We start from the raw sequence: 27,243 nt of genomic DNA on the forward strand, positions 1-27,243 counted from the left end.
CTCCACCCGAAGGAGGCTCTGAAGTCTTACCGGGTCACCTGGGCAGTCCCCTTACTAAGGCTGTTCCTAGTTCTATCTTATAGCCTAAGCCTACCTTGAATCCGCCCTTCCTACATTTCTGTACCCACCGCCCAGCTAACAGCCTCCACTCCAGAACCCCGAAACTCCATCCTCAATGAATGGGCTTCTAATTTCAAACAAAATCACCCAAGAACAGGTCAAATTACGGGCGTCGGGGTCGGGGCGCTTCTGTAGTCGGGGAAGCCCTGCCGACCGACGCTGCCTCGCGCAGAGCCTGCGGCTGTCAACGCCTGACGTGGCACCGTGCGCCCGGCCCTTCTTTGCCACCCAAGTTTGCAACGCGAGTGAAGCTACACGGCCCTGCTCTCACGGAGCCTGCTCAGCCGGCAGGCTCCCAGGCCGGGGCTCCTCCCGGCTCGAGCCGCCTCTCTCGAGGCCCGCACTTGGGCCCCACCTAACGGAGCGGTGGTCACCGCCTCCAGAGGCGGGCGGCGCTGCGGCGGGAGCCCAAGGCCTGGTGAGGCCACAGCCTTCTCCGGCGCTGGTGGTGTTCGAGGGCCCGCCCATATCCGTCACCTGACCCCGGTCAGCCAATCAGCCCGCCCGCCCTGCCCCAGCCCCTCAGAAGCGCGTGGATTGGCCAGTACAGACGCGCCCCGTCCGGCGGCCCCGCCTCCCCCGGCGCCCGGAGCGCTCGTCTGCGCCTCGGGATCGGCGTGCGGCTGGATGGAGGCTGTCCCGACGCCGAGGAGGGCTGCGCGGGGACGGGCGATGAGTCCACCCGGCTGCCTCCGAGAGAAGAGTCCGCAGGAGAGGTGCGCGCGGTGAGCGGCAGCAGAGGAAGTGCCGGTGCCCCCCTCCAGGAAGCCTTCGGGGCGCTGCGGAGCCGGGGCTCGACAGGCCGGGGTCACTCCCGGGGTGGGGGGGGCACCGCAGAGGATGGAGGGAGGGGCCCGCCAGCGGGAAGTGTGGTCATTCTGGGGGTTGGGGTGCCTCGACCAGCTGGAGCTCACTCTCCAGGTGGAGGGTCAGGGTTCTCTTGCCCGGGTGTTTTCAGGGGAGGCCTGAGTTAGGCTCTTGCCACTGGGGTCCTAGGCCAGAGGTCTGACTCTGGGGGACCAAGTAATCAGGTCTGGCCAATTGCCACCCAAAACAAACTGGAAAAGTTATGATGAAGACCAGTAAAGGAGCTTTCATCTGTGTAGCTACACTGGGAAGACAAGGGGACCTTAGCCCAGGCTCTCAGGGGCTGGCAATGACTTCTGGTTTTTTTGGAAAGGGGAATGGGGCAAAGGTTGGGGGTTTGTGTAGCTGAACGCATTGCACAGCTGCCACAGCAGGTGATTTTGTCAAGCCCTGTCTGGTCGATCATTATCTCAGGGTTTAGGATTTGATGGGTCTTTGTCAGGATAAGAAAATTGCTCTGGCTGGGGCTGTATCTCAGTGGTAGAGCGCCCACCTCGCCCGTGTGAGGCACTGGATTGGAGCCTCAGCACCACATAAAAATAAATAAAGACACTGTGTCCATGTACAACTAATATATATATTTAAAAAAAAAAGAAAGAAACAAAGTAAAGAAAATTGCTCTTGCCTTGGGCACAGTTTTGACTCATGTCATAGATGTTTATCCTTCAGACCTCTTGTTTCAGGAATTCCAGGTCACTGAAGAGAATGGCTTTGGAGAATTTAGGGAGCAGAAAAGGAAAGGCAAAATGGAGTTATATCAGCAACCAGGCCCTCCTTCAACAGTGCTTTAGGGAATATCTGAGCAGATTATCTGTAAGATACTAATTTGAGATACAAGGTTTAAATTAGTTCAGCCAAGCAACAGATTGAAAAGCTGCAGTCACATTCAGCAAACTAGCAAACTTGGGGCACTTTGAGATACTTACAGAAAAGAACACACTTAAGGGTGTGTGGAAAGTCCCTGCAATACAGGGAGACTCCTGAGATTCTCAATCTAACACTCAGTTGATCAAGGATGACTAGTCCAGCTTTCCAAAGCCTATTGGATGATTTCACACAGTTTATAGAAAAGGTGGTGTGTGAAAAACTAATGCACATTCAGCCAGGCACAGTGGTACTGTAATCCAAAGCACTTGGAAAGCTGAGGCAGGAGGATGGCAAGTTTGAGACCAGCCTTGGCACGTTAGTGAGACCCTGTTTCAAAATAAGCTGGGGATGTAGTCAAGTAATATAATTACTAGTATCAGGCAGGATTCTCTACTATATGGATTTTTGAAAATTTCTGGTACTGGTAAAAAGATGCACAGATAATCTTAGGGATCTTTCAGAGGACTTGGATTTTCTTTGGCATTTATTTTATCATCTTACAAAGCAAGACCATGCCATGTGGCAGCTGTTGTCTTTGGCACTGGTGATAGAGCAGGAAGAAACTGACGAAACCCACAGGCTCTGGAAGGTGCACTTTTACTACTCGGTTGAAATGGACACTAAACAAGGAACACATGTCATGTGTGGGTCACATGACAAGCACTGATGCCAGGAAGGGAAGGACAAGTTAAAGCAGACACTTAAAAATATGAAGATGGGGTGGGGCCAGGGTCATTGTAATTCAAAGAAAACTGAAAGTACAAGCCCTGCCCCAGGGGAGGAAGCCCTGTGGGGGTGGGGGAGAAGCCCAGCAAGGAGAGTGTGGCAGGAAATGGGCACCCAGATTCCCTGAAGTCCAGAGACCATCCCATAATAAAGAGAAACTACTGGTGGAGTTAAAAAAGCAAATGGGAAGAAGCCTGGGGAACGTGCAGTCAGCTGGGTGATCCAGGCCCACAGACTTTTAATCTTGCCAACCAGTAGTAGGAAATTGTGAACATCTGAATGGATGGTCTATTGATATAAAGAAGCTGGAAACTGTAGATTACTAGATATTATCCTTGCATGTTCCATCAGCAAGGGGGATGTGGAGGTCCTCTGGAGCAGTTTGTGGAAGACTGTTGGAGTATGCAGGGGAGTCCACTGCCCTGGACATTATTTGCTTCTACTGACCTAGTCCCCCGAGAGCAGCTGCTTCTCATTTTTACCTCCTTTTCCTAACCTGGTGTATCTTTTTTTCTCCAGGAAAATTTACATGGACTATAATGCGACCACTCCCCTGGAGCCAGAAGTTATCCAGGTCATGACTGAGGCCATGTGGGAAGCCTGGGGGAACCCTAGCAGCCCCTACACAGCAGGTGATTCTAGAAGAGGCCCAGGGCTTGGGCAGGGGTGGGGTGGGGCAGAGGCCTCCTAAGGGGCACTCACCCCAGTGATGGCTTTGTTTGCAAAAGATTTTCTGTCTAGCTCTCAATCTTTAGCTGCATTTTTTTCTGAAAAGTTCAGCTTTGTAAGTGGAGCCTTGTTGAAGCCGGCCTTCGCCTTTGCTGTTCACTGTCACACGCTCTCTTTTGCTTTTTCTCACATAAAAAAGAGGTCTCATCAGGAGCTATTGGCAATGCCATGTCTACTAAAATCCTTTCACATACCCTACAGAATTTGCAAAATATGTCTTTTAAATCATTAAGAGCATATAGAATCCCGGCCTTTCTTTTTTTTTTTTTTTTTTTTTTTTTCAGAGTAGAAATTAGAAGTTTATTAAAGGACAGCAGAAAAGACTTCTCCCGGAGGAAGAAGGGGACCCAAGAGGTGGAATCCCAATCCCGGCCTTTTTAAAAAATGAAAGTCACTTGGGCTGGGGATGTAACTTTGTGATAGAGCTCTTGGGGCGGGAGTGCAGGGAGTTGCTCTAAATTTTGTTACTTTTGTTACATGTTACAATTATGAATATTCTATTTCTTTCTGATTTTTTTTCTGTAGAGCTTTAAATTGGAGATTTTGGAAAGTAATTTGCTTCAAGTCAGTGGTTACCTGGCAGCATTACATTGTGTTTTCATTCAGACAGGCAGGCTGTAGTCTAGCCTTTTGTAGCTAATGTTTATTGATAAACTATCTTTAGCCTGGTGCAGTGTCACGCCTATAATCCCGGTGGCTTGGGAGGTTGAGGCAGGAGGATCATGAGTTCAAAGCCAGCCTCAGCAAAAGCAAGACACTAAGCAACTCAGTGAGACCCTATCTCTAAATAAAAGACAAAATAGGGCTAGTGACGTGGCTCAGTGGTCAAATGCCCCTGAGACCAGTTCCTGGTACCCCCAGCCAAAAAAAAAAAAGAGAAACCATCTTCCCTGGATTATGATGAACTAAAATAACTCTTCAAACAGGATATCACCTAGCCTCACGGTTCAGAAATGCCTGTGGGCAGCTTCAGGGGGACCCGGTGCTTCTATGCCTTTTGCTTATTCAAGTTTTACTGCAACTTAGTAACTAAAAGCTGCTTCAAATCAGATACTAGTAATTTATTAACTTGTTTGTTGGCTAATTTGGACATTGCCTTGTGTCTAACCTCTCCTTTGATAAAATTGAACTTTCTGAAGCGTTAAAGTTGAGAATATGGAAAATGATTAAATGCTAATAAAAGAAGGAGTTTGGGAAGCTCTCAGGGAGAGTATTCTTAGCCTGAATAATATATGCTGTAGACTGGTAGGTTGCTTCAACAGCTTTTGTTTCCACAAGTTAATAAAAAGTGGATTTTAGCCCACTTTCTGTTGATATTCAGGTAGAAATGCAAATAGAAGGAGAAGAAAGGAAAAATTACTTTATCATAGACTGCTTCCGTTTTCACAATCTCTGGATTCAAGATCTTTGCGGGCAATTTAGGGAAGCACTGAGCACGTGTGGTAAGCTTTGTAGCACCAAGACATGTACCACAGCCTCACAATAACTGGGTGTGACCTCTGTTCATCAGTTGAGACCTGATTTTGAAGCATGGTGCTGCCCAGAGTGGACTTCTGAACCCTGTTGAAGTGAGGTGTGGGCTGTATCCATGACCTAGAAGAATTATATTCGCACACAGTTCAAGTGAAAAAAGCATGTGTAAACACATTATCAGCATGATTTCATTATTTCCCTTTCCCCACCAAAGAAAAATCAGTGTCTGAGCAAGTGTGGAAATTATGGTATGTAGTTTTGTTGTAAGAAATAAACACCCAAAATAACAGCAGCCTATACAGCTTGCAGTTTATTTCTCACACACAGTCTGGTCCCATGTAGAGCTCCCTCATTAGGGGTTGGCTCCTCCTTTCTTACACCTCTTCCGTCCTCCATATGCACTTCTTGTTGTTTCTGTTGTTGTTGTTGTACTGGGGTTCAAACCCAGGGCCTTGTGCCTGCTAGGCATCAACATGCATCTCGACTCTTAAGGTCAAGATGGCTGCTCCAGCTCAAGCCATCGTGTCAACTGTTCTGCCTGTCAAAAGGAGAAAAAGAGGAGGATAAAGGTATCCCCGAGTCCTTCAAGGACACTTCTAGAAATAGCATGTGACCACTTTGCCCAGAAATTGGTCGCATGGCCACATGTAATTGTTATGTGAGTTGGGAACTGTGTTCTTAATTCTGGGCAGCCACGAGCCAGCTGGAAAAATGGACCATCCACCTGGTTGGTTGGGGCCTGGGTCTTGAGGATGGTGGGCAGCCAGTAGAGATGAGGGGCTCATGTGTTGGATACTCAGGTATTAATACCTGCACAGCACTTGTCATCTAAATTTATCCACAACTGACACACATAGTATGATAAGCAGCTTTGCAGTACCAACACAGAGGGAGGCACCTCTTCAGGCTCTGAAGGAAACTGTTAACCTTTTAAGGCCCAAACTGGGTCCTTTCTAACACCCCTCTTTCCTGCCTTCCTGTTCCTGCCCTAAAATGGTAACAAGCATGTGCTTCTGTCTGCTGTGCTCTGCTCCTCCATCTCACTCACCTGTGACTGCTCTTCTAAGCAAAGCCCTTAGGCTGTGGATGACAGCTGGAAGGGAGCCTTGAGTTGACAGAGTGAGTGTGCTCGGGCTGCTTTGGCTTGCATGCTAGTGAGGACTGTGAGGTGGGCGCCTTTATTATCCCAAGTTTACAGTTGAGGTCCCTGAGCAGTACGTGGACATATGGCAGACCCCGTATGGAACCCAGCTCTTGCAAGTTGAGTCCTGGGCCTTTCCCACCATAACCACCCTTACTACAGTCAGACGCCCTGACAGCATTCCCTGGGGACAGCACTCCCTGGGGCTCCGCAGTCAGGGAGCTCAGACCCTGCCTGCAGCAGCAACCCTCCAGGAGCAAGGAGCAGTGTGGACCCTCCCACTTTGAAGTCCGCCATATGCTCTTCAGCCAGCTCTTGGGGGGAAGTGGGATGCCTCTGGTGGGGAGGACTAGAGGGACACTCCAAGGGGAGCCAAGAGCGTGTGGCAGACAGGAGGCCTGCCCACATCCGTGGACAGTTCAGAGTGAAGACCCTGTTAATCCTCACACTTCACATTGAAATCTCTGCAGTAGAGTTAAGGAGTGTGAGAATTGCTTTGTAAGTTCATCTTGGCTTTTTATATTTCTATTTTTTATGGTGTTTTCCGTTGTATAGTTTTTAATAGTGCCTGCTGAACTTGTTTTTACAATTAAGACTAGCTTGTTGGAGTTTGAGGGCTGCGGCTCAGCTGACTGAGAATGGTCCCTGAAGTTCTCAGCACTCCTGCAGAGCCCCCCTTCTCTGCCACAGAAAGCATGGCTCCGGCCCCCCTGTCCAGGGAACCTGGGCAGTAGCTGGATGCACAGCCTGTGTGGAAGCAGATGCCTTTGTCACACACGAGGCTGCCCTGCATATTTGATTTGACGTTGTATGTGGAATCATGAGTTCTGTTTTTGCTTATTTTTGTTGTTTTGCAGCATGATCTTAAGCAAATTATTCCACCCTTTCATTCTCCTGTCTTGATGAACGGGAAGCCAGGCAGATGGCCACAGCTTCCCCTGCCCTCTAGCATCTGGTAAGAAGAAAGCCGTGTCACAGGGAGCGTGGAGTTCCCAGGTGTGCCCTGTATTTGTCTCTGGCTCTAAATTCCTTAGACCCCAGTGGTTGCCGCTGGATCGCAAGTGTTTTCCTGCTGCCCCCTTGCCCAGGCACTGCTTGGCAGTAGCACCCTGTGACCACACAGAGGACTTCTTTCCTCCTCGGTCACCCACTCAGGTCTCTTGCTTCTTTGTGTGTGGTGGTTCTGTTGAATGTGTTGATCAGACTTGGGGCTACAATGGTAATGAACTTCCTTTTTGGTTTCTCAAGGTAAAAAGGCCAAGGATATTATCAATGCAGCTCGGGAAAGCCTTGCGAACATGATAGGTGGCAAGCCTCAAGACATTGTCTTCACTTCTGGGGGCACTGAGGTAATGTTTTGATGACCCACCCTCTTAGCCATAAGTGGCAATAGAATAGAGAGCAGTTTGCTCTGGGTTTATCTTATGTTTGGTTTGTTTGGTTTTAGGAAGAGTTGTGCTTGGTGTTGCTGTCTTACAAATAAGCTTGACATAATCAGTGAGCATTTACCCTATAAGTAACTTCCAGTGGCTGTTGGGTGTTTGTAGTACAAAGTGTAAAGTGGCTTGCTTTGTCTTGCTGCTGGGCTCCAGAGGGCCCCCTTGGCTTTGCCCTGGAGTCACACTCCTGTGAGTCCTGCTGAAGTTGTTTGCCTTATTGAGTTTGAACTTGTTTTCACATTGATAAAGACCTTCCAGGACCTGCAGAGAACATCCGGCCTGGCCTCTGCTCAGTTTCTTACCGAAAGAAAGGGGCAACAGCTGTGATCAGAATTAATGCCAAGCTTTTAAATCCAAATATCAATTGAATTTTTATATGCCAGCAGCAAAGAGGTATTTACTAGACATGAAAAATACCGAGTACTTAGGAAATCTAGTAAAAAAAAGAACCAGGAAAGTTAGAATATTACTAAGAGCCTTCAAAGAAGTTCTGAATAAAGGGGAGTACATCACGTCATAGCCTGAAGACTCAGTGTTATTATAAACATTTCCATTCTTTCCAAATTAATCTATAGCTTCAGTACAACCTCAGGTGAAATTCTGACTCCTTTTTGGTGAAATCTCACAAACTAATGTATATAAAAATACAAAAGAGTGGTAGTTGGGAGTTCTGGAGATTAAGAACACAGTAGGAGGTCTTGCTCTAAGTGGAATAAGGACCCAATTGTGAAGATTTATCAAGCTTTTAGGTGAAAATTAGTATCTTTGTGCTGGATTTCTCAAATGAACCACAGACAGTGTCAACCTAAAGGAAAATATTGACCAATTCTATCACAGAAACAATAAACTTTGGTTCATTCAAGAACACTTTGAAGAAAGTGAAAAGACAGCTGGACAGCTCAGGGAAACATCTCCACAGGAGCTGGCCAGCATCCACGGAGCAGGACCTCATGCGCCGGCAGAAAGCCCAGCTGGAAAATGGGCAAGAATCTGGACTATGCACTCCCTGGAGGACCTTGGTGACATCTGCACATGGAGCAGTCCTTGGCCTCAAGGGTGACCTCCGTGAGAGTATAGGAGAACAGAGCCTCTGCTCGCCCACTAGGAGGACAGTCCTCTGATGCCGAGTGTTGATGGGGAATGCAGCTGCAGGAGTGTGGACTGAGGGCCACTGTGAGCCACAGGTGTTACCGTAAGAGGACAGGCATGAGTGTCCTCCCAGCCAGAGTCCACACAGAGGCTCACACCCTGGAAAATAAGGCAGTGAGCCAGGACACGAGGACGAGGATGCTTGTAGCAGTGCTGTCTGTGACTGCTGGAAACTTCTGAATCAGAAAGCACGCCCTGTGGCCAGGTCGGGCGGGGTGATAGCACAGGCTCTGCGGCAGTGTGGACGAATCTTCAGGTGCTGAGGAAATCAAATGAGTGTCTCCTGCAGAGCCGGGCCTCAGGGAGCAAAGGGCATCTGAGGGTGTCACCTGGGGCCTGGGCACTGTGACTCAACCCCTGGCCTGGATTCCCTGGCTCACCAGGAGGAGCCACCTGGGCCTCAGCTGCCAGGGGGCCCCAGGTCTCCATCTGGAGTGATGTGGTCACATCCCTTGTGCATTTTTTGACGTGACTCACTGTTTGAACAGCTCACTGATGTGCTCTGGGTGCCTGCAGGCAGTGTCACTTCGACCAGGTTTCTTGGGGTGGCAGGAGTGTGCCTGGCCTAGGTGGAGTCCAGGGCCTCATCATGGCATCCCCCTGGGGTAGATGGGGTGCAGGGCTCAGGACACCACCATCATTTGATTCACCCTCTGGATCTCTGGCCCTCAAGGCCATCAAGGACCACTTTACATGGGATTACAGGGCTAATGCAGCCACTTAGAGCCTTGAAGACTCTTCTTTCTGGACCCAGGGCTGCTGTGTTGGGTGTCAGTGTCCTCTGCAGGGGACCTGGGCTAAGGAGCCACCTTGTGCCTCGCCATCCCAGCCATGACCTCACTGTGTGTAGTTGGAGGCCACTCCTCTGGTGGAAGCCTGGGCACATCCTCGCCTCTCCCCAGGTGTGGCTGTGGAGCTGCAGTGGCCTTCAGAGTCTTGGGGGCATTGCCTGGTAGGGTGTGAGGGACTGCAAGGTGCAATGTCTGATAAGGATCTGCTGTGGGGTTTCTTTTCTGGAACTTGAATAGATTAAATTTCTTTTTTTTTTTTTTAATCTTTTTTTTTTGGGCCATTTTTGGAACTGGGGGTCGAACCCAGGGCTTTGCGAATGCAAGGCAGATGCTTTGCCACTGAGCTACATCCCAGCCCTAATAGATTGAATTTCTAAAGGACCAGAAGCTCTGTTCCCTTCCTATGAAGGTCAAAAGAGGCCAGGCGATCCCATTTCAGGGTGCTCTGAAGGGGGGAAGGTGCCAGGAGGAGCCAGGTGCTGAGTCCTGTGGCAGCCTCGGGGGTTCGCCAGGGGGAGGCCTTCCCAGGTGCGGGCAGCACCTCTGATACTCAGATGTTTTCATTACACTGTCCTTTACAAACTTTTTTTGGAGGGGGGGTACCTTTTCTGCTACATTTAACAATAAGAATTAAAAAAGAAAAAACGTTCCCTCACCACACTCCCTCCTACCGTCATCCACGTCCTCTCCCCTCGGGAGACCAGCATTTCTTTTATACCCTCCAGAGAGAGTCTGCATTATAAAGCCAAGAAGCAAAGCACCTTTGACTATTCTTCTCATTTTGCCTTTTGAAAGATTTTTTTTTTTTTGCAAATGGGTCTGTGGTTCCCCTTTTCTAGGAATCATAGAGCACTGTATGTAATGCCATCCACCATTTTTATTACCAAGTACGTTTGAGAACTTTCATTATCAGCACAGAGAGCTTTTCTGGTGTTTTAATGCTACGTGTTCCACCAAGTGCATGTGTGTGATTTATTGAACAGGTCCCCTTGGTGGTAGACGTGCAAGGCTTTTCAAGGTTTTGCTGTTACAGTGCTACTTTTGATGACTTTTATATACATCATTCTGCTTCTGTGCAAGTGTAGCTAGCTGTAGAAGAAAGCCCAAGAGGCAGAATCCGTTGCATTGCTGGGCTCGTTTGATAGCAAAGCCAGTGGCCCTGTATGGAGGCTGTGCTACTCAGACTTCATCAGCAGACTCTGCCTGGGCAGCTCTTCTGACAGCTTTATAAAATTTCAAGATTCAAGCTGGGCACGGTGGCGCACACCTGTAATCCCAGCTGCTCAGGAGGCTGAGGCAGGAGGATCACGAGTTCAAAGCCAGCCTCAGCAATTTAGTGAGGCTGTAAGCAACTCCGTGAGACCCTGTCTCAAAATAAAATATAAAAAAGGGCTGGGGATGTGGCCCAGTGGTCAAGTACCTCTGGGTTCAATTGCTACCAAAAAAAAAAAAAATTCCAGAATTTATCATGTTGCTTAACGACACAACAGACATGCCGACTCTAAATGAATCCTCAAGTTTTTGCAAGTTTGGAACTCATAAATCTTACAAAAGCTACAGCTCAGGAGGTTGTTGTTGTAGTTTGAAGCTGTTTTTTTTTTTTTTCTTTTTAAATGTTAGACACACAAGAACAATAACAAGTGGGAGAGATGGTCACCCTCACTCTTCCCTGAGGACGGCGTTTATAAATGCTTTTCCGGCTCTCTCTCTGCAGTCGAATAATCTCGTCATCCACTCCATGGTGAAGTGCTTCCAGGAGAGCCAGACGCCGCCTGGGGGCGTGGTGGAGCAGCACAGCCCCGAGGAAGGGGCCAGGCCCCACTTTGTCACTTGCACCGTGGAGCACGACTCCATCCGCCTGCCCCTGGAGCACCTGGTGGAAGGACAGGTGGCCGGTAGGTGAACCCCGCGGCTGGCCCACCCTGCCATGCTGGTGGGGTGGGACACAGCAGAGCACAAACTTCTTTCTTGGTTTGGAAGACGATGCTCGGCTGTGTGAGCTACCGCACTTTATTTACTGATCAGGATGAACATGGTCTGCCCGTTGGCAGCTTTTTGGCTATGATTTATAATGCTGTTACGAGCGTTGGTATAGAAGTTACGAGGAGTTTCATCTTTGAGGTGGCATCTCACTGTGTTGCCCATGCTGGTCCTGAATTCCTGGGTTCACACAGTCTTTCTTCCTTGGCCTCCGGGGTAGATGGACTCCAGGAGTGTCCACCATGCTCGACTGTAAAAATTATGTGAACACTGTGCTTACTTCTCTTGGATTATGTCAAGGAGCAGAATTGCTGGGTCATATGGTAATGATATCTGACAAGCTCTGAAGTCCTTCTGACTAGCCCTGACGTTTCCCATCAGCAGCAAGTCCGGGTCCCAGTTCCCCACCCTTGCCAACGTTTGTTATCGACTGTCCTAGTGGTGACACTCCCTGACGACCAGTGTCGAGAATCTTCTCAGGTCTTATTTGTATATGTCTTCATTGAAGGAAAGTCTATTCAGATCCTTGCCCGTATTTTAATTGGATTTCGTTTTTTGAGTTATAAGAATTTTTCCTGTATACTTGACACATGTCCCTTATCAGATACATGAATTGCACATTGTTTTGGTATCCATCATGTTTTTCTCCTTTCTCTTCATGTTTTCCTTTGAAGAATGGAAGTTTTTCATTGTGTGTGGTGGGGAGGTGTTCCCTATGTTGTATCTGAGAAGGCTCTGCCTCACACCCGCGTCTCTGATGCATCTTCAGTTAACTTGGTGTGAGGTCATTTCACAAATGCCCTTCATCAGGCTGAAGAAGTCCCCTTCCTCTCTCAGTTGGTTGGTGCTTTTATCAAGAAGGTGTTGAATTTTATCAAATGCCTTGTCACCCTTGTTGCTGGTGTGGCTCAGTGAGCTTCCTGCAAAGTCCTCTTCCCCACACCCTGCAGCTCCTGCTTCACAACTCAGGCCCAGCCCTGGGCAAGGGCACAGCCATCCCAGACCTTTTTTTTTTTTTTTTTGGTATCTGGGATTGAACTCAGGGGCACTCGACTACTGAGCCCACCCCCAGCCCTATTTTGTATTTTATTTAGAGACAGGGTCTCACTGAGTTGCTGACTGCCTCACTATTGCTGAGGCTGGCTTTGAACTCTCGATCTGCCTGCCTCAGGTTCCTGAGCAGCTGGGATCACATGCGTGTGCCACTGCACCTGGCCCCCAGCCCTTTTTCACTTTTTAGTTTGAGGCAGGGCTTCACTAAAGGCCCTGTAGCTGAGGCTGGTCTCAAACTTGTGATCCTCTTGCCTCAGCCTCCAAAGTTTCAGGGTTACAGGTGTGCACCACTGCACCTGGCTGCAATTTTGATTCTTTGAAGTCTTTGAAATTTGTGTTGGCACTGGGAGGGCTTTTAGCTCTGTTTCCTAGTCTGTCAGGTCGTCTAGTTGGCCTGTGGCTTAGCTTGTGCTGCCACGGAGCTACCACCCTTCCCTCGTAGTTTCTTACCAGCCGAGTCTGTTGATTTCAGAGAACCTTAGACTCGAGCGTCCCCACAGCCGACAGAGGCTCTTATTCCTTCTTTTTAGCTGTCTGAACTTTGGCAGTGTGACTTTTATAACTTTGGAAACCATGCAGTCTTCATGGTGGTCAGCCTTGGTACTGTGCTCTATACTTCAGAGGTCACCTTCGTCCCGGTGTCCCAGGTGAGCGGGCAGGCAGAGGTTGACGACATCCTGGCAGCTGTCCGCCCGACCACGTGCCTTGTGACCATCATGCTGGCCAATAATGAGACAGGCGTTGTCATGGTGAGCCGCCCGCTCCCCTCCTAAGGGAGTCCCGGGGGAAGGTGCCCAGGCCGATGGTGTTCGCCTGCGTCTGGGCTGGGCCATCCTTTCATTGCATAACTGTCTGTGCTCCTCGACTCACTTCTTTCTCTGGTCTCTGTTGTCCCAAAGCCACATACTCAGCTGTCTGCCTCCCTCTGCAGCCTGTGCCTGAAATCAGCCAGCGCATCAAAGCCCTGAACCAGAGGCGGGTAGCTTCCGGCCTGCCGCGCATTCTGGTGCACACGGATGCCGCCCAGGCGCTGGGGAAAAGACGCGTGGACGTCGAGGACCTAGGTGTGGACTTCCTGACAATCGTGGGGCACAAGGTACGGCTGAGGCCGCCCCCTCTCCTAGGGGAGGTTCCCTGTTGATTTAGAGGCCCACCGTGCGGCAGAGCCCACAGCACTGTGTGTGGGTTATTCACTTGCTGTGACGAGCAGCTCATGGTCTCCGTCCTCAGGGATTTTAAGAAGGGAGTGCCATCTTCCTCTAAGATGCCATTTGGCAAGTGCCATGACAAGAATGACAGGTATCCCAGCCTATGGGAGCAGGGGCAGGAGGTAGTAGCTGTGGGGTCTTCATGCGCCCTCTTGTAGGACTCCCAGCTCAGATGTGGGGCTGCAGACCCTGCAGCTTTCTCTAATCTGATTAAAATGTGGCTGCTGCCCACGAAGGTTCACCTCAGCATTCTTGTCTTTGAGGTGGAGCGTGGGGAAGAGTTCATAGTGAAGGCCCTGGGGGTCTTGTCTTCCCAGCGCTGATGAGGACCTGAAGTGCTGCTGTCCTCCCCAGAGCAGTGCGTATGCAGCCAAACAGGGCACTTTCAACCTGGCGCCTCTCACTTGAAGATGCAGAGTCCTGTGCAGGGAAAGCCGTGGTGATCCCCAGTTCCAGTTGCTAGTCTCCTTTTACGAACTCTGGTGTGAAGTGCAGGGAGGTCCACCCTGCCTTTCAGGCTGGGGTTCTGCCCTGTCCCCAAAGGCATGTTAGAAGTGGTGGCAGCACAGCCACGGGGCCACCACAAAGCCACAGGACAGTGCACGCCCTGGGCGGTGCTCACTGGGTGAAAGACTGCCCTTTCCTTCCAGTTCTACGGCCCCAGGATCGGAGCACTTTACGTCCGAGGGCTCGGTAAACTGACCCCGCTGCACCCTATGCTGTTTGGAGGTGGACAGGAGCGCAATTTCAGGCCAGGGTAAGGTAGGAGGTCGGCCACATCTCCGAGCTGCTGCTGTGCCGTCGTCTGTAGAGCAGTGGCATTTTGCCGTGTCTCTGTCTCTTGCAAGCTCTGCACTAGCACTGTCCCTGTCACTGTGGGATCCGGGTGGCGGTAGTCACCAACTGGTACTTGGAGCACTGCTCAGGGATGATTCAGAGAGCATGAAGGAAGTCTCTCCTCTCTTTCCCTTTTTTATTTTTTGGTACTGGGGATTGAACCTGGGGTGCTCTACCACTGAGCTGCATCCCCAGGTCTTTTTACTTTTATTTTATTTGTGAGAGAGGGTGTCCCTAAGTTGCTGACCCTCGCCTCAAAATTGCGATCCCCTTGCCTCAGCTTCCTGAGTTCTGGCATCCTAGGCAGGCACCACCAAGCCCAGCTCTTTCTCTCAGCTGCTTCAAAGCATCCACTTCCCCTTGTTATCTTGGCCCAGCCACTAAGGAGACGCTGCCTGGCCCTTGTGGACGGGAAGTATGGCTCCTCTCCTCACTGTGGGGATTGGGTTAGCGGGCCACAAAGAGGTGCCCTGGTTCCCTGGCTAGTGGCTGCTGTGTCTGATTATGTATGGTGACGTTGTACCAGGGAACCAGTTGGTGCCACCACCACACTTCGTTAGAAGCTTCATAACAAGAGAGAGAACGAGAACAACGTGATGGGCTCCTTGGGCTTCCTTTTTGCCTCGTATATCCCACACTTAGAGCTGAAAAGCCGGCCGTCTAGAAACAGCAGTGATGACAGAAGAAACATGCCCCCTCTAGGTCTGCTTTCTAGAAAGAAGAGAAAACTGAAACCGTGCCTGTTTCACTCTAGCCAAGCATCACAGAGAAACCTGCCCTCCCCAGCTCACACCAGCAGAGTGTGTGAGGAAGCCGGACTGCCACTCACTGCCGAACCAAGAAGCCCCCAGCCCACAGTGTGTCGGGGAGGGCTGGCAGGGAGCCAGGATCTGACCCCTCCCACCAGTAACGAGGCCCTTTCTCTGCGGTGCTGGAGAGACAGTGTGGGACCCTGGACCTCCACCCATACATCAGTAGCAAGTGTCTTTTGTCTGGGTGTCAGCACAGGCCACGCAAAGGACCTGGGCCTCCACCTCTACCCGGCAGTGACAGGCAGCCACTCCTTCCCTGACTAGCAGAGTCTCAGAATGAAATTGAGACTCTTTCATATATAGAAATGTCCATGTTTCATTTGAAGATTATTCATCATGCCAAGAACCAGAAAGATCTTAAATTGTACGAAGAGACAATGGATAGATTCCTCCACTGAGATGACAAAAATATTAGAATCACCCAACAAATATTTATAGCAGACACAGTAAAAATGCTCCAGTGAGAAATCTTGGACACCCTTGAGCAGATGAAGTATACGAAAGAGAAAGACGTAAAGAAGAACCAAAATGGAAATTTTGGAACTAAAAACTGCAGTAACCCAAATAAAAACCTCAAGTTGATGCATTCAGCCATAGAACAGGGGGACAAAGGAGAGGATCACAAACTGGAGGAGAGAGGAAATAGACTGGGAGAAACAGCAGGTGAAGCCCCGGGTACCCTGGAGACTCCACCAAGTGATAAACGTTTATTTTATCACGGGGAAGAAAAGTCAACAGGGCTGGGAAAGTAACTTGAGGTAGTCATGTCCAAAGAATCTCTTACGTTCGCCAGACAGGCACAGACTCAGGCCGCTGGAAAGCACCCAATAGGGTGAGCCCCAGGAGACTCACCCACCAAGGCACATGAGTGAGCTTCTACAAGGGAAAGACAGAGACACCTGGAAGCAGTCAGAGCACAATGGCGGCTTCCTGTTAGGAGAAGCACATCTGAGGGGCAGTGGGCTTCTCCCAGGAGCCACGGAGGCAGAAGAAAGTGGACAATATTTTTTGGATACTCAGAACTGTCTGCTCAGAACCTCATGCCCAGGGAAGAGAGCGGCAGGTGCGTAGGGCAATCAGGCAGGCGCAGGAGAAGAACATCCCCACAGGCCAGTCGTGTTCCTTCTCCTCTGGCCTCTTCTACGTGGTGTGTGATGGCTTCAGTAAAAGTCATAGCGATTTCTCATGGTTGTAAATGCATATGGAGAAAAGGTTTAAGACAATCACATAAAGACAAAAAGCAAAGTGTCTCTACTTCATTTGAACTGGTAAGATGACAACACCAGTAGACTGACAAGTCTTACCAACGTGGTTTTCAGCCACTGAGAACACTACCGAGAGATGGAGAGATAACAGCAAAAATCCAATTTTAAAAAATGTTAAGTGCCCACAGGAGGACAAGGAAAAGAAAATAATTTTTTAAATGGGGCTGGAGATGTGGCTCAGGGGTGGAGCACTGGGGCAGAAGAGTGAGGCCCGAGTGTGCTCCCCGGCCCTGCAAAAAAGGGAAGAGGGGGGACGGACCAAGTGAAAGGGTGGGCTGAAGCCCTAGCACATCAGTGACCGGGTTAATGCAGATGTGAAATACACCTGTTAAACTCACACCAATACAGCAACAGGCAGCCGGAAAGTAAAGGGTGGGAAAGGGTTTATTAGGTAAAGAGTCCAAGGACAGCAGGTGGCTGTCCAGTACTGTGGGCTCCAGAGCAAAGAAAGTGATCAGAGACAGGGAAGATGTACAATGAAGGGGTCAGTCCACCAAGAAGACAGCGATTGGAATCTGGGGGCTGGATGACAGGCTGCAAAACGTCAAGCAAAAATTGAAGAGCCGGGCGCATGCCTGTAATCCCAGTGGCTCGGGAGGCTGAGGCAGGAGGTTGCGAGTTCAAAGCCAGCCTCAGCAAAAGTGAAGCACTAAGCAACTCAGTAAGACCCTGTCTCTAAATAAAATACAACATAGGGCTGGGGTGTGGCTCAGTGGCTGAGTGTCCCTGGGTTCAATACCTGGTACCAAAAAAGAAAAAAAAAAAAAAAGAAAACTTGCAGGACACAGCTGAAGCAGGGCTGAGAGGCCAATGGTGGTGCTGAGGCACGTGAGGATGAGAGGGAGAACCTCCAGTCGGCAGCTGAGCAGCAGGACCAAGAGCAGGCGGAAGAAGGAGGTAAAGGAGAGGAACCCCTGAAACTGAAGATAGTGACGAGAAAGCAGGTCAGGGAGACAGGAAGCTAGCTCTTCGAAAATAAAAAGCAAAAGGATGGTAAACCTCCAGCAAGACTAAGAAAGGCAAAAGGAATGGAGTAGAGGCTTCACCACAGCACCTGCACCAACGATAGTGAGGGACGCTGCAGACAGCCCTGCACAGGGACGCTGACAGTCAGCCACCGACCGCCTCCTCACAGACTAGGTCCACCTGCGCTCAAGGTGAACTAGGTCATTCAGGTCGCTCTGTAACTGCTTGGGAATCTACAAAGGCTACACGACAAAACAGGAAATCTTTAGACCCACATGGTTTACCAGAGAATTCTACCAAATGTTTAAAGAAGAACTAATACCATTTTAATATACTGCCTTCCAGAAAATAAAAGAAGGAACACTTCCAAGTTCATTTTCCGAAGCTAGCATTACCTGGATACCAAGACCCAAAACAGCACACAACATAACAAGACTCCAGACCTTTATCTCTTGTGAATTCATGTGTACAAACCTTTGACAAAACGTTAACAAGTAGGGCTCAGCAGTACACAGGCAGAGTCCTGGATTGTGACCAAGGCAAGGTTATACCAGAGCCCTATGGCAGTTTCCGTGTCCAAACCCAACCAGTGCAACCCACCACATTAACATGGGATGGGGAAAGAAAATATGGTCATATTTTATGCAGAAAAAACTTTTGTCATAATCCAGCACCCAAACCTGATGTCCACTCCCATGCCTGGGAGCAGAGCAGTGACACCTGCTGCTGATTCAACTAGCTCGGGAAGTTCTCATCAGTGCAAGAAAAGGAAGTCAAAGATGAACAGACCAGAAAGGAAGAGGCAAAACTTCCCAATCATGTCACAGCATTATGTAGAAAATCCTGAGAAAGGGACTAGAAAACTTCCAGAATTGACACAGCTAAATCACAGGACACAAGACGTCCATTTTAAAAATCTGTGTTTGAATTTTAAAATACCATGTACGATAAAATATATTCAGATATATGTCTAACAAAGTTTATAGGACTTGGGGGAGGATGAAAGATATCAAAGAAAATGTAAAGAACAGAGAGACGCCATGTTTCTTTGGGAAGATGCAACCTAGTGAAGATGTCAGTCCTACCCAGCTTGATGGACAAGGGAATACAGCTTCTCAACAATAGTGTCAGAACAGCTTTCATGAGCACGGCAGAAAGTCGATCAGAACAGAGAAGAGACAGTCACACGGGTGCCACAGGAGGTTTATAGTTGTTTGTCCTAGAGATCGAACCCAGAGGTTCACTGAGCTACATCCCCAGCCCTTTTATTTATTTTTTTATTTTGACACACTGTCTTGCTAAGTTGTCTAGACTGGCCTCAAACTTGCCATCCTCCTGCTTCAGCCTCCTAAATTGCTAGAATGACAGGTGTATGCCACTGCAGCCAGCTCTAAGTGATCTATAACACACACAGTTTAATGTAGGAAATACACCTTTTCAACAAATAGTGTCAAAACAATTAGGCGTCCACAGGCAATAAGTGAACCTTGACCTAAGCCTCACACCTGACGAAATATCAATTCAAAATAGATGGTGAAATGTAACATAAAGATATAAAACTTTTAAGCCAGGTGACGTGGTAGCCCACACTTCCCAGACACTTGGGAGGCTGAGGCAGGAGGGTAGCAAATTTGAGGCCAGCCTGGGCAACTTAGACCCTCACTCAAAATTATTAAAAAAAAAAAAAAAAGCTAGGGATATAGCTCAGTGGTAGAGGGCTTACCTAGCAAGCATCAGGCCCTGGGTTCAATCACCAATACCATGCAAAAGAAAAAATAATAATTTAGACATAATTTTGCCATAATATGTATTATATTTATATATAGATAAAACCTTAAGGAAAAAAACATGAAAATTGGGATCTAGGCTAGGTAGAAGATTCTTGGGCTTGACAGCAACAAAAGTACCCATAAGAGAAAGTTTATATAAATTGGACTTTACAAAAATTTAAGTATGTTCAGGAAAAGAAAAGGATTAGGAAGAGTAAAAATACTTCATGCTTTTCTTTGTGAAAGACCTTATTAAGAGGCCAAAAGTCAGTGTGCTTGCAGAATGTCTTTTCAAATGAATGACCTGACAGAGCACTAGTATCCAGAGTCCATAAATCACTCACCAGACTCCACAGCAAAAAGCCATGGAAAATGGATGGAAGACCTAAAAGGACATTTCCCCAGAGGACACACAGCAAAGAAGCCCATGAAAAGGTGGTCACGGCCTTAGTAACGAGTGGTGGTCAAGGCTTTAGTAACTTCAGATGCCCATCAAAGCCGTATGAGATGCCGTCGCCACACACCTACCAGACACAGGCGCTGTGGGTGCAGGGCGCATCGTGTTGGCAGGCCAGCAGCAGCCTGCCGCAAAGGGTTAGGGACAAAACTTTAAATTAAGGAAAGTATGATGTTCTGTTTTTCTTGCAAGCAGGGCAGAGTTCTGAGTTCTGAGCATTCGAGCCACTGCTCCTCGGGCCCCTGCCCCGATCTTGCGCACGCACACCCGCCCAGTTGGCTCAGTGCCTACGGTGGTCTGTGTGGGCAGGATAAGTGGAAACTTGGCCTGGAGGCTGGGGCTGCTACTGGCACTACCCATGTGGCCCATGTTTAGGAAGATCATTTAGGTTTTGTTTGAATTCAATGATGTTCTTGGAAAAGGACTCCTTCCCAGGACTTTGGCTGATTCTGCATGATCTCTGTCTCCTGCAGGACAGAGAACACTCCCATGATCGCCGGCCTCGGCAAGGTAAGCCTGGTGCCCTTGGCCAGAGGGGTCATACTGCCGTCACCTCAGCAGTGTTTGGAATCAAGGCTTCAGGGGGATGAGGTTCAGGACCCCATGAATGGACTGATAAGAAAAAAGCCTAGATTTCATTCCTCAGCCTGGAAAACTGTGCCTTTGGAGATCTGTAGGGTGGGCTGCACCTGCTTAGGGGTTTTTTTTTGTTTGTTTTGGTTTGGTTTGGTTCAAGGGATTAAACTAGAGGCACTTAACCACTGAGCCACATCCCCAACCCTTTTTATTTTTTATTTTGAGACAGGGTCTCACTGAGTTGCTCAGGTCTTTGCTGAGTCTGGCCTCAAACTTGCGATCCTCTATCTCAGCCTCCCGAGTCTCTGGAATTACAGGTGTGCACCACCATGCCTAGCCTGCTTAGTGTTTCAAAACGTTCTTCTGATATAGCAATGATGTCCTTGCCACCAACAGTGAGGCCCCGGTTTACCTGTCCGGCAGGTGTATGGCTGTCCCTCACTGCACTGAGGCTCTGCCCAGCTGCCACTCTGAGCAGCCCTCCTTGAGCCACATCCCCTCACTGCCCCTCTGTCCCCTTATCCTGCCGTGTGTCCCCTGCATTTTAGATTATTTGTGTATCTTGCCTTTCCCTGCCTGTCTGCCTCATTATCCTCAGACAGAAGAAAAGGTCGGGAAGAGTGACAGAATTGGCTGTAACTCAGAATACTCAGAGTCATCACTTTTTTCTTCCTTTTTGGCCATGGGTATTGAACCCAGGAGTGCCTAACTACTGAGCCCCAGTCCCAGCCTTTTTATTTTTTATTTTGAGGCAGGGTCCCACTCCATTGCTTGGGGCCTCACTGAATTGTTGAGGTTGACCTTCACCTTGAGATCCTCCAGCCCAGCCTCTGAGTCACTGGGATCACAAGTGTGTACCACCATATCCAGCACTCATCTTTTCTAAAAAAAACTGTAAGATGTGTCTGTGATGCTGGGGGTTGACTCCAGGCTCCTCACACAGCAGGCAAGTGCCCACCTTTGAGCTGCACCCAGCCCCCAGTCCTGCCCTTCCTGGTGTTGTGCTATGGTAACCACAGCTGTTGGCGGGAGGAATAAGCGCTGGAGGCCTGGCACCTGCTCATTGATCCCAGTGACGCAGGGAGGCCTGTGGCTGAGAAGTGCCCGGGTACAGAAGTACCTGGGGTCAGATCACAAGGTCACCCAAGAGTTCCTCAAGCCCTGGGTGTGGTAGTTCCCTATGTGAAGCCTCAGCTCGCGGCCCCCCAGCCTGTGACCTCACACCTAAGGTTCATTGCACTCGCAGCTGCAGAGGTGCCCAGCTTGGTCTCGGCTCCATCTCCCTCCTCGGGTCTTGTCCAGGGTCTGGCCTCCACTCACCTGGCCAGCAGGGTCTTGGGAGCAGCCTCTACTCTGCCAGCCTCTCCTCCTCACAACACTCAGCTTCTTGCTCCTCTTCCCTGTGCCTTGCTGAAGGGACGGTGGCCTCTGCTGTGTTGTTCCAGCCACAGGGCTGTCCCCAGGCCCTTGGCAGCATGACACCACCCCCAGCCAGTGACACCACACCACAGCCCCGCCCCCTGCATTGTCTGCTGCTGGGTCCACTCCACACCTGCCCTGGTGGGCCTCACCTGCCCAATGACCATAGCTCAGGGCGGGTCCTCACCTTTCTCCAGGAACACCCATGTCCCCTGCTGCTTGCTGCACATTTTCTCAGGATCCAAAATCTTCCTGGGTCCCTCCTGTCCCCTCTCACCATGAGGCACCTCCTGCCATCCCCATCCTCACTTTAAAAGCCTGGGATACCCCTTGGGCCTTTCCTGTCCTCATCTTCCGCATCTAATAGAACATCCAGTGCTGCCCTGGTCCAATCTCATGGCCCCCTGCACAGCAGCAGGAGAGATGTGGCCATCGGCCAGGTCACCTCACCCCTGCCCGTGACGGCATTTGCCTGCAGCACTTCACTGGATCCGGCTCTTAGGGGCACGTGGAGCCTGTCTCCTTGTCCACTGCTGCCCTCTCCTTTGGCACAACAGCCCTCCTACCCCAGGGGACACTCCTGCTCCCAGCGGGGCTGTGGCTGGGGTGCTGCCCTCACAGCCGTCCCCGTGCACCCCAGAGGCTGCGCAGTCCCTCCTAGGTTGCCTCCACGCAGGTCTTTCCCGTTCTGTTCCTCTCAGGAACACATATTCCTTGGGTTGGGGACCCTTCGTGACCTGTCTGCTGGGGCGTATGGTGCCTGGCACCAGCGGGGGGGCCTATGGAGGGAGTGGGGCAGCACCCTCTCAGGAGGCCAGTGTGGTGGGCACTGTGGAGCTGATCTGTGCCCTTGGGCTGGGAACTGTCGCTGGGCTCTTTAAGCCTTCCTGCTGTCCTTGGCTTTGCAGTGACTGGGCTTCTCCTCAGTGTCACCTGTCTGTGTCTCCAGGCTGCTGAGATGGTGACTGAGAACTGCGAAGCTTACGAGGCGCACATGAGAGACATCCGCGACTACCTGGAGGAGAGACTGCAGGCGAGTGGGGCCACGCACAGTGCTGGGGGCTGCGGAGGGGAGCACAGCAGGTCACGCGGAGGGAGGACTCAGAAGCAGAAAGCGAGCTCCAAGCAGAGGTCCCCAAAGAAGGACCCTGGCCAAGCAGACTGTCCTTAGGCAGAGGCACTCACACGTGCTCAGAGTAGTGCGGCGTCCACCTTGGCTTCCGTGGACTGCCCCTCGTCTTGCCTCCCCTGTGGTCCTGGGGATGGAACCCAGGGCCCTGCGCGTGCTAGGCAGGTGCTCTGAGCTGGGACCAGACCCTCAGCTCTCACGGTGGTGTTCCCCGATGAGGTGAGTGGTCACTCGCTGAGACAGCTGCTGCCGTGGAGGAATCTTTAAGCCATCACCCACCAAATGCTAGATTCCTTTTTCTTTCAGGCTGAATTTGGTAAGAGAATTCATTTGAACAGCCGGTTTCCAGGAGTCGAACGTCTTCCCAACACCTGTAACTTTTCCATCCAGGGACACCAGCTTCAAGGTGACTACCTGTCTTGCCCTGGCCCTCTTGGGTGTGTGTGGCTCCCGTACAGTGGGGCTACATGGGTTTGGATCCGGGACAGTGCCTCCCCTCTTGCTGTATGCCTGGGTACCGCAGCTCTTGCTGTTAGCAGATTGCCAGGGGTGTGACTATCACGGGGCCAGGCGCTGAGAACCAGCCTGTCCCCTGGGTCAGCTGGTTGGTGGCTTCCTATGGCTCCAGCCATTGGCAGCTTCGTTGCTGACCTTGCGCACTTTAGGAACACTGGGTGTGGATACTCTCAGTTCTCACATCAGCCATTAGCTGTTGGGGAAGCAAATAAAATCACCCATGGCTTAGAAAGCTCGTCTGTTTTGTTAGCAATTTATAAAATAATTTGAGAGGAAGAGAAAATAGAGGCAGTCGTTTTTAACACCTGGCTAAGTGAGGGCAAAGTGCCCCTCTATGGGATTTGTTTATTCCTGCGGCCTTCTCCCCCAGCCAGGAAGCGGGTAGTGTCCCTGCCTCCCAGAGGTGTGTACAACCTGGCCTCAATTTCCTGAGGTCCCAGTCCAGGGCCTGACCTGCCATGTTTCGTATGTGCCCCAGAGGGCACACCCGATCACACCTGCACACTCAGTTGGACTTCACAGAAGGGCTGTGGGTCTCCCTGGATCACACAGAGAAACTGGCCCTCCTGTTGGACTCGCAGACTGCCCTGGGTGCCATCAGTGTGGCAGCGTGACTGAGAACTTGGCATTCCCACAAGCAAGGACGCAGGAAGCCACTCGCCCTCTGCCACACCCCTTACCCGGGAGAGTGCTGTTCCTGGCCACCTCTGGGGCACTTTGTGCAGCGACTCTCCTGCAGCCACCCAGTAGCTGGTGGCTCTGAAGTCCCGTGCTGTGGAACAGAGGGAGGCACCTGCCACCTCATCAAGGGGCTTCTACCCAGCAGGGAGGTGAACAGGTAACAACCCAGAACAAGCCGTAAAGAGAGGTCAGAATCCCAGGGGTCCTGGAGGTGAGGGTGTGAAAGGCCATTTCCAAAGCCAGGCTGATGGGGCAGGAGCCTGCCCTCCTGCAGCCAGGAGAGAGGGGAAATGTTTTCACTGGGTGCTGCTAAATTCCCACCACCGGAGGTCTGGTGGGTGCCTGGAGGGACCAGGCCTGAATGGGAGGAGTGGGAGGAGTGGGGAGGGGTGGCCCAAGCCCTGGGTCTCAGGCACATGCTGTCTTTGCAGGCTATGTGGTGCTTGCACAGTGCCGGACGCTGCTGGCCAGTGTGGGGGCTTCCTGCCACTCAGACCAAGGGGACCGGTGAGTGCTCGTGGCCACATCCAGTGCTCGGGTGGAGGCAGAGGGGACCGAGGGCTCTGGTCACCTGAGCAGCAGACCTGCAGGGAGAAGGCCCATCCCTGGCTGGCTGTGGCTGTGGTGCCTGTAGGTAGGTGGAGCTGCATGAAGAGCCCGGACTTTCAGGAGAGCAGCCCTGTGGTGGCCACAGGTGGCCATTCAGGTCTGGAGCTAGTGGGACAGTACTAGAGAAGCAGCCCTGCCCCACTGGCAGAGGAGGATGAGGACAGGAATCGGGTTAGCACCCAGCAGCGGGAAGGGCTACAGAGGGCTGGCATGGCCAGGAGGCTGGGGTGCAGCAGTCCAGAGCCTCCAGATCAGAGAGGTGCAAGTGAGAGGGCAGGCGCAGGGGCTGCCACTGGTGGAGCCCTGAGGCGGCCTTGCTCTGGGTGCTCACCACAGCCCTGTGCTGAGAACTGTGGGAGCCTGTTTCTCAAATGAGGCAACTGAGGCCAGAAGCGGGGACAAGCTCAGGAGGAACAAGTGCCAGTGGTTCCTGAGAGGAGGCAAGAAGTAGGGTCCCCCCTCTGGTGGCTTCTGTGTCCTGGCTCAGGAGTTGAGGGCATCCCCCAGGAGGCAGTGGTGAGGTGGGGAAAGGGTTGGACTGACTGGGAGCCCCACAGCCCTCCAGGGCCTCGAGGGTCAGGGCGGGGATGCTGCTGGGGATAGCTGTGGAGGTGGCTGAGGGGCTGGCACTGTCCGTGGCTGGCAGGAGGCAGGAGCCCAGCACACAGATGGACTCCTGTCCTGTCACTGTCCTCAGAGTGGTGCACGGAGAGGCTGGGGGGAGAGGCAGCCCTCGCCTGGGCCTGCGTGTGAGGACCTTGTTCCTGGGGCACGCGGCTGGTGCCGTCCTGCTGTGTGCGACCCATGAGGCGGCCCTCCGTGCCCCTCGGTGGTCTGGAGGCACTGCACCCTGGAGCACTGGCGGGCTCTGGTGTGTGCAGAGCAGCGCCTTGGCCCAGGCGCCCGGGCGAGGCCTTTGCAGCCTCTGTCAGTACGGGACAGGGAAGCCTGGGGCCTTGGGGCTGCCCAAGGGGAGCCAGCGTGAGGGGCAGCACCACCCTCCTGCCGTGAGGGCTGCAGGGAGGCTCCTGGGGAGACCGTCACCACAGGTGGCTGGGGTGGGCTTGGTCCAGGGTGTCCCTAGCAGACGACGCTGAGGGGCAAGGGGCGAGGGGAGCAGCCAGGCCATGGAGTGGGCGTGGGGTTTACCCAGCCCGACCTGGGGGCTTGGCTGAGAGTAAAGGGCAGTGTGTCTTCCCTGAGTGGCATGAGCAGGAGACTGTCCTCAGGGGCCGCTGACGCTGTCCTCCTCCCCAGGCCGTCCCCAGTGCTGCTCAGCTGTGGCATCCCCTTTGATGTGGCCAGGAACGCGCTCCGGCTCAGTGTGGGCCGCAGCACCACCAGGGCCGAGGTGGACCTCGTTGTGCAGGACCTGAAGCAGGCCGTGGCCCGGCTGGAAGGCCAGGCCTAGTGCTGGGGCCGCCCTTGCCCTCGGTGGCCGGGACAAGGCTGTGGTCACTGCGCCCATAGGAAGCCTGTTGCTGAGCGCTTGGTGTCTGACTGTGCCTCTCAGCTGCTCCAGGGCACAGATGTCCTGCCCAGCCCAGCTCCTGACAGGCCCAGGACACCAGCACCCACGTAGGACTGTACCATGGCGCTGCCAGAGGCTGTGTGGAAATGGAAACGCTTCTCCCCTCGCCCCTCTGGGCACTCAGGGCTCCCGCCCTCCAAAGGCTGGCTTTATCCAGAAGATAAAATCCACTGCCAGTAAGCTGCTGTCAAAGATAGGAAACTATGGCACCTGCACCATGTGATGTGGCCTCCCCTGACCTCTGTGTGCAGTGACCCCCAGATGGGTGGTAGCTGCTGCTCTCGCCTCCCTGGCCCCACCATCATCCTGACGATGCCTTGTCCCCGTGGGACACCTTCCTGGCAGACAAGCATGGTCTGCCCTCATGGTTCTGTGGGCCACTGTCCACTGCCCTGCCCTGCCCCCCATTGTGCCCGCTTCCCCTCTGCTTTCTTACTCAGGGTTCAACTCTGGCGTCACTGCTGTGAGTGTGTGCAATTCCGGGTCACCCCGCGGTGGGGGCCAGGTCATCCCTGACTCTCCTTACTGTTTGCAAAAGATTTGTTTATCCTCACAGAATGTACGGTATACACATCAAATGCCAATATTTACATAGGAATGCTTTTCAGAGAGTAACATTTTTAATGTGCTTTTAAGGTCCAAAGAACTATAGGATGATATTGAGGAAAGGATTATCAGAAATTAAATGAACTAATTAAAGATTTCCATGCCTACCTGGACGTCTGTGGCTTCCTGTGTCTGTGACCCGTCCTCTGCCTGTGCCATTCTCAGCGGCCGAGGGTGTCTGTCTGAGCCGACAGCAGGGGCGTCATCCCAACCTATCATCTTAAAGTCGTGCTGTAGTCTAAGAAACGCAGCTTGGGATCCTGCCTCTGGGAGCCCTAGAAAGTAGATTCCTGACCAGTGCCTGCCAGCAGCCCTGCCAGGAAGAGACCTCGCTTGTCCTGACCTCCATCAAAGACCCATGTAATGTCTAGACCCTTGATGAGAACAATCTGGAAAGAGGTGCTCATAATTAAGACTGCTGCCCCTGAAACTGGACAGGGGCTGTGAGTCCCTCATTCTCACTTTGGAGACCCTCCCATCGCACCACCACCTGGACACCCACTGAGTGTCACGGCCAAGGGCAGGAC

General features: G+C 51.5%; 1 protein-coding gene across 4 annotated transcripts; it reads left to right on the forward strand.

Moving 5' to 3' along the window:
* The first annotated feature begins 656 nt into the window (after window positions 1-656).
* SCLY (selenocysteine lyase) lies at window positions 657-26,813 on the forward strand. Of its 4 annotated transcripts, none has more exons than XM_081261879.1 (13): window positions 657-845; window positions 3,100-3,212; window positions 7,172-7,272; window positions 11,017-11,197; window positions 12,957-13,084; window positions 13,267-13,431; window positions 14,194-14,300; window positions 20,123-20,159; window positions 20,455-20,542; window positions 22,553-22,677; window positions 23,080-23,179; window positions 24,402-24,477; window positions 25,837-26,813. In XM_081261879.1, the coding sequence occupies exons 1-13, from the start codon at window positions 748-750 to the stop codon at window positions 25,988-25,990; spliced, it is 1,473 nt and encodes a 490-aa protein (XP_081118005.1). In that variant the 5' UTR covers window positions 657-747; the 3' UTR covers window positions 25,991-26,813. The 4 variants fall into 4 exon arrangements, with proteins under 4 accessions (XP_081118005.1, XP_081118006.1, XP_081118007.1 ...); XM_081261880.1 differs by having other exon boundaries at window positions 659-836; XM_081261881.1 differs by lacking the exon at window positions 20,455-20,542 and having other exon boundaries at window positions 667-845; window positions 22,594-22,677.
* Window positions 26,814-27,243: the final 430 nt, after the last annotated feature.

This window comes from Spermophilus citellus (genome assembly GCF_964194105.1).
Source record: "Spermophilus citellus genome assembly, chromosome: 11".
In the NCBI taxonomy this organism is placed as follows: Eukaryota; Metazoa; Chordata; class Mammalia; order Rodentia; family Sciuridae; genus Spermophilus; species Spermophilus citellus.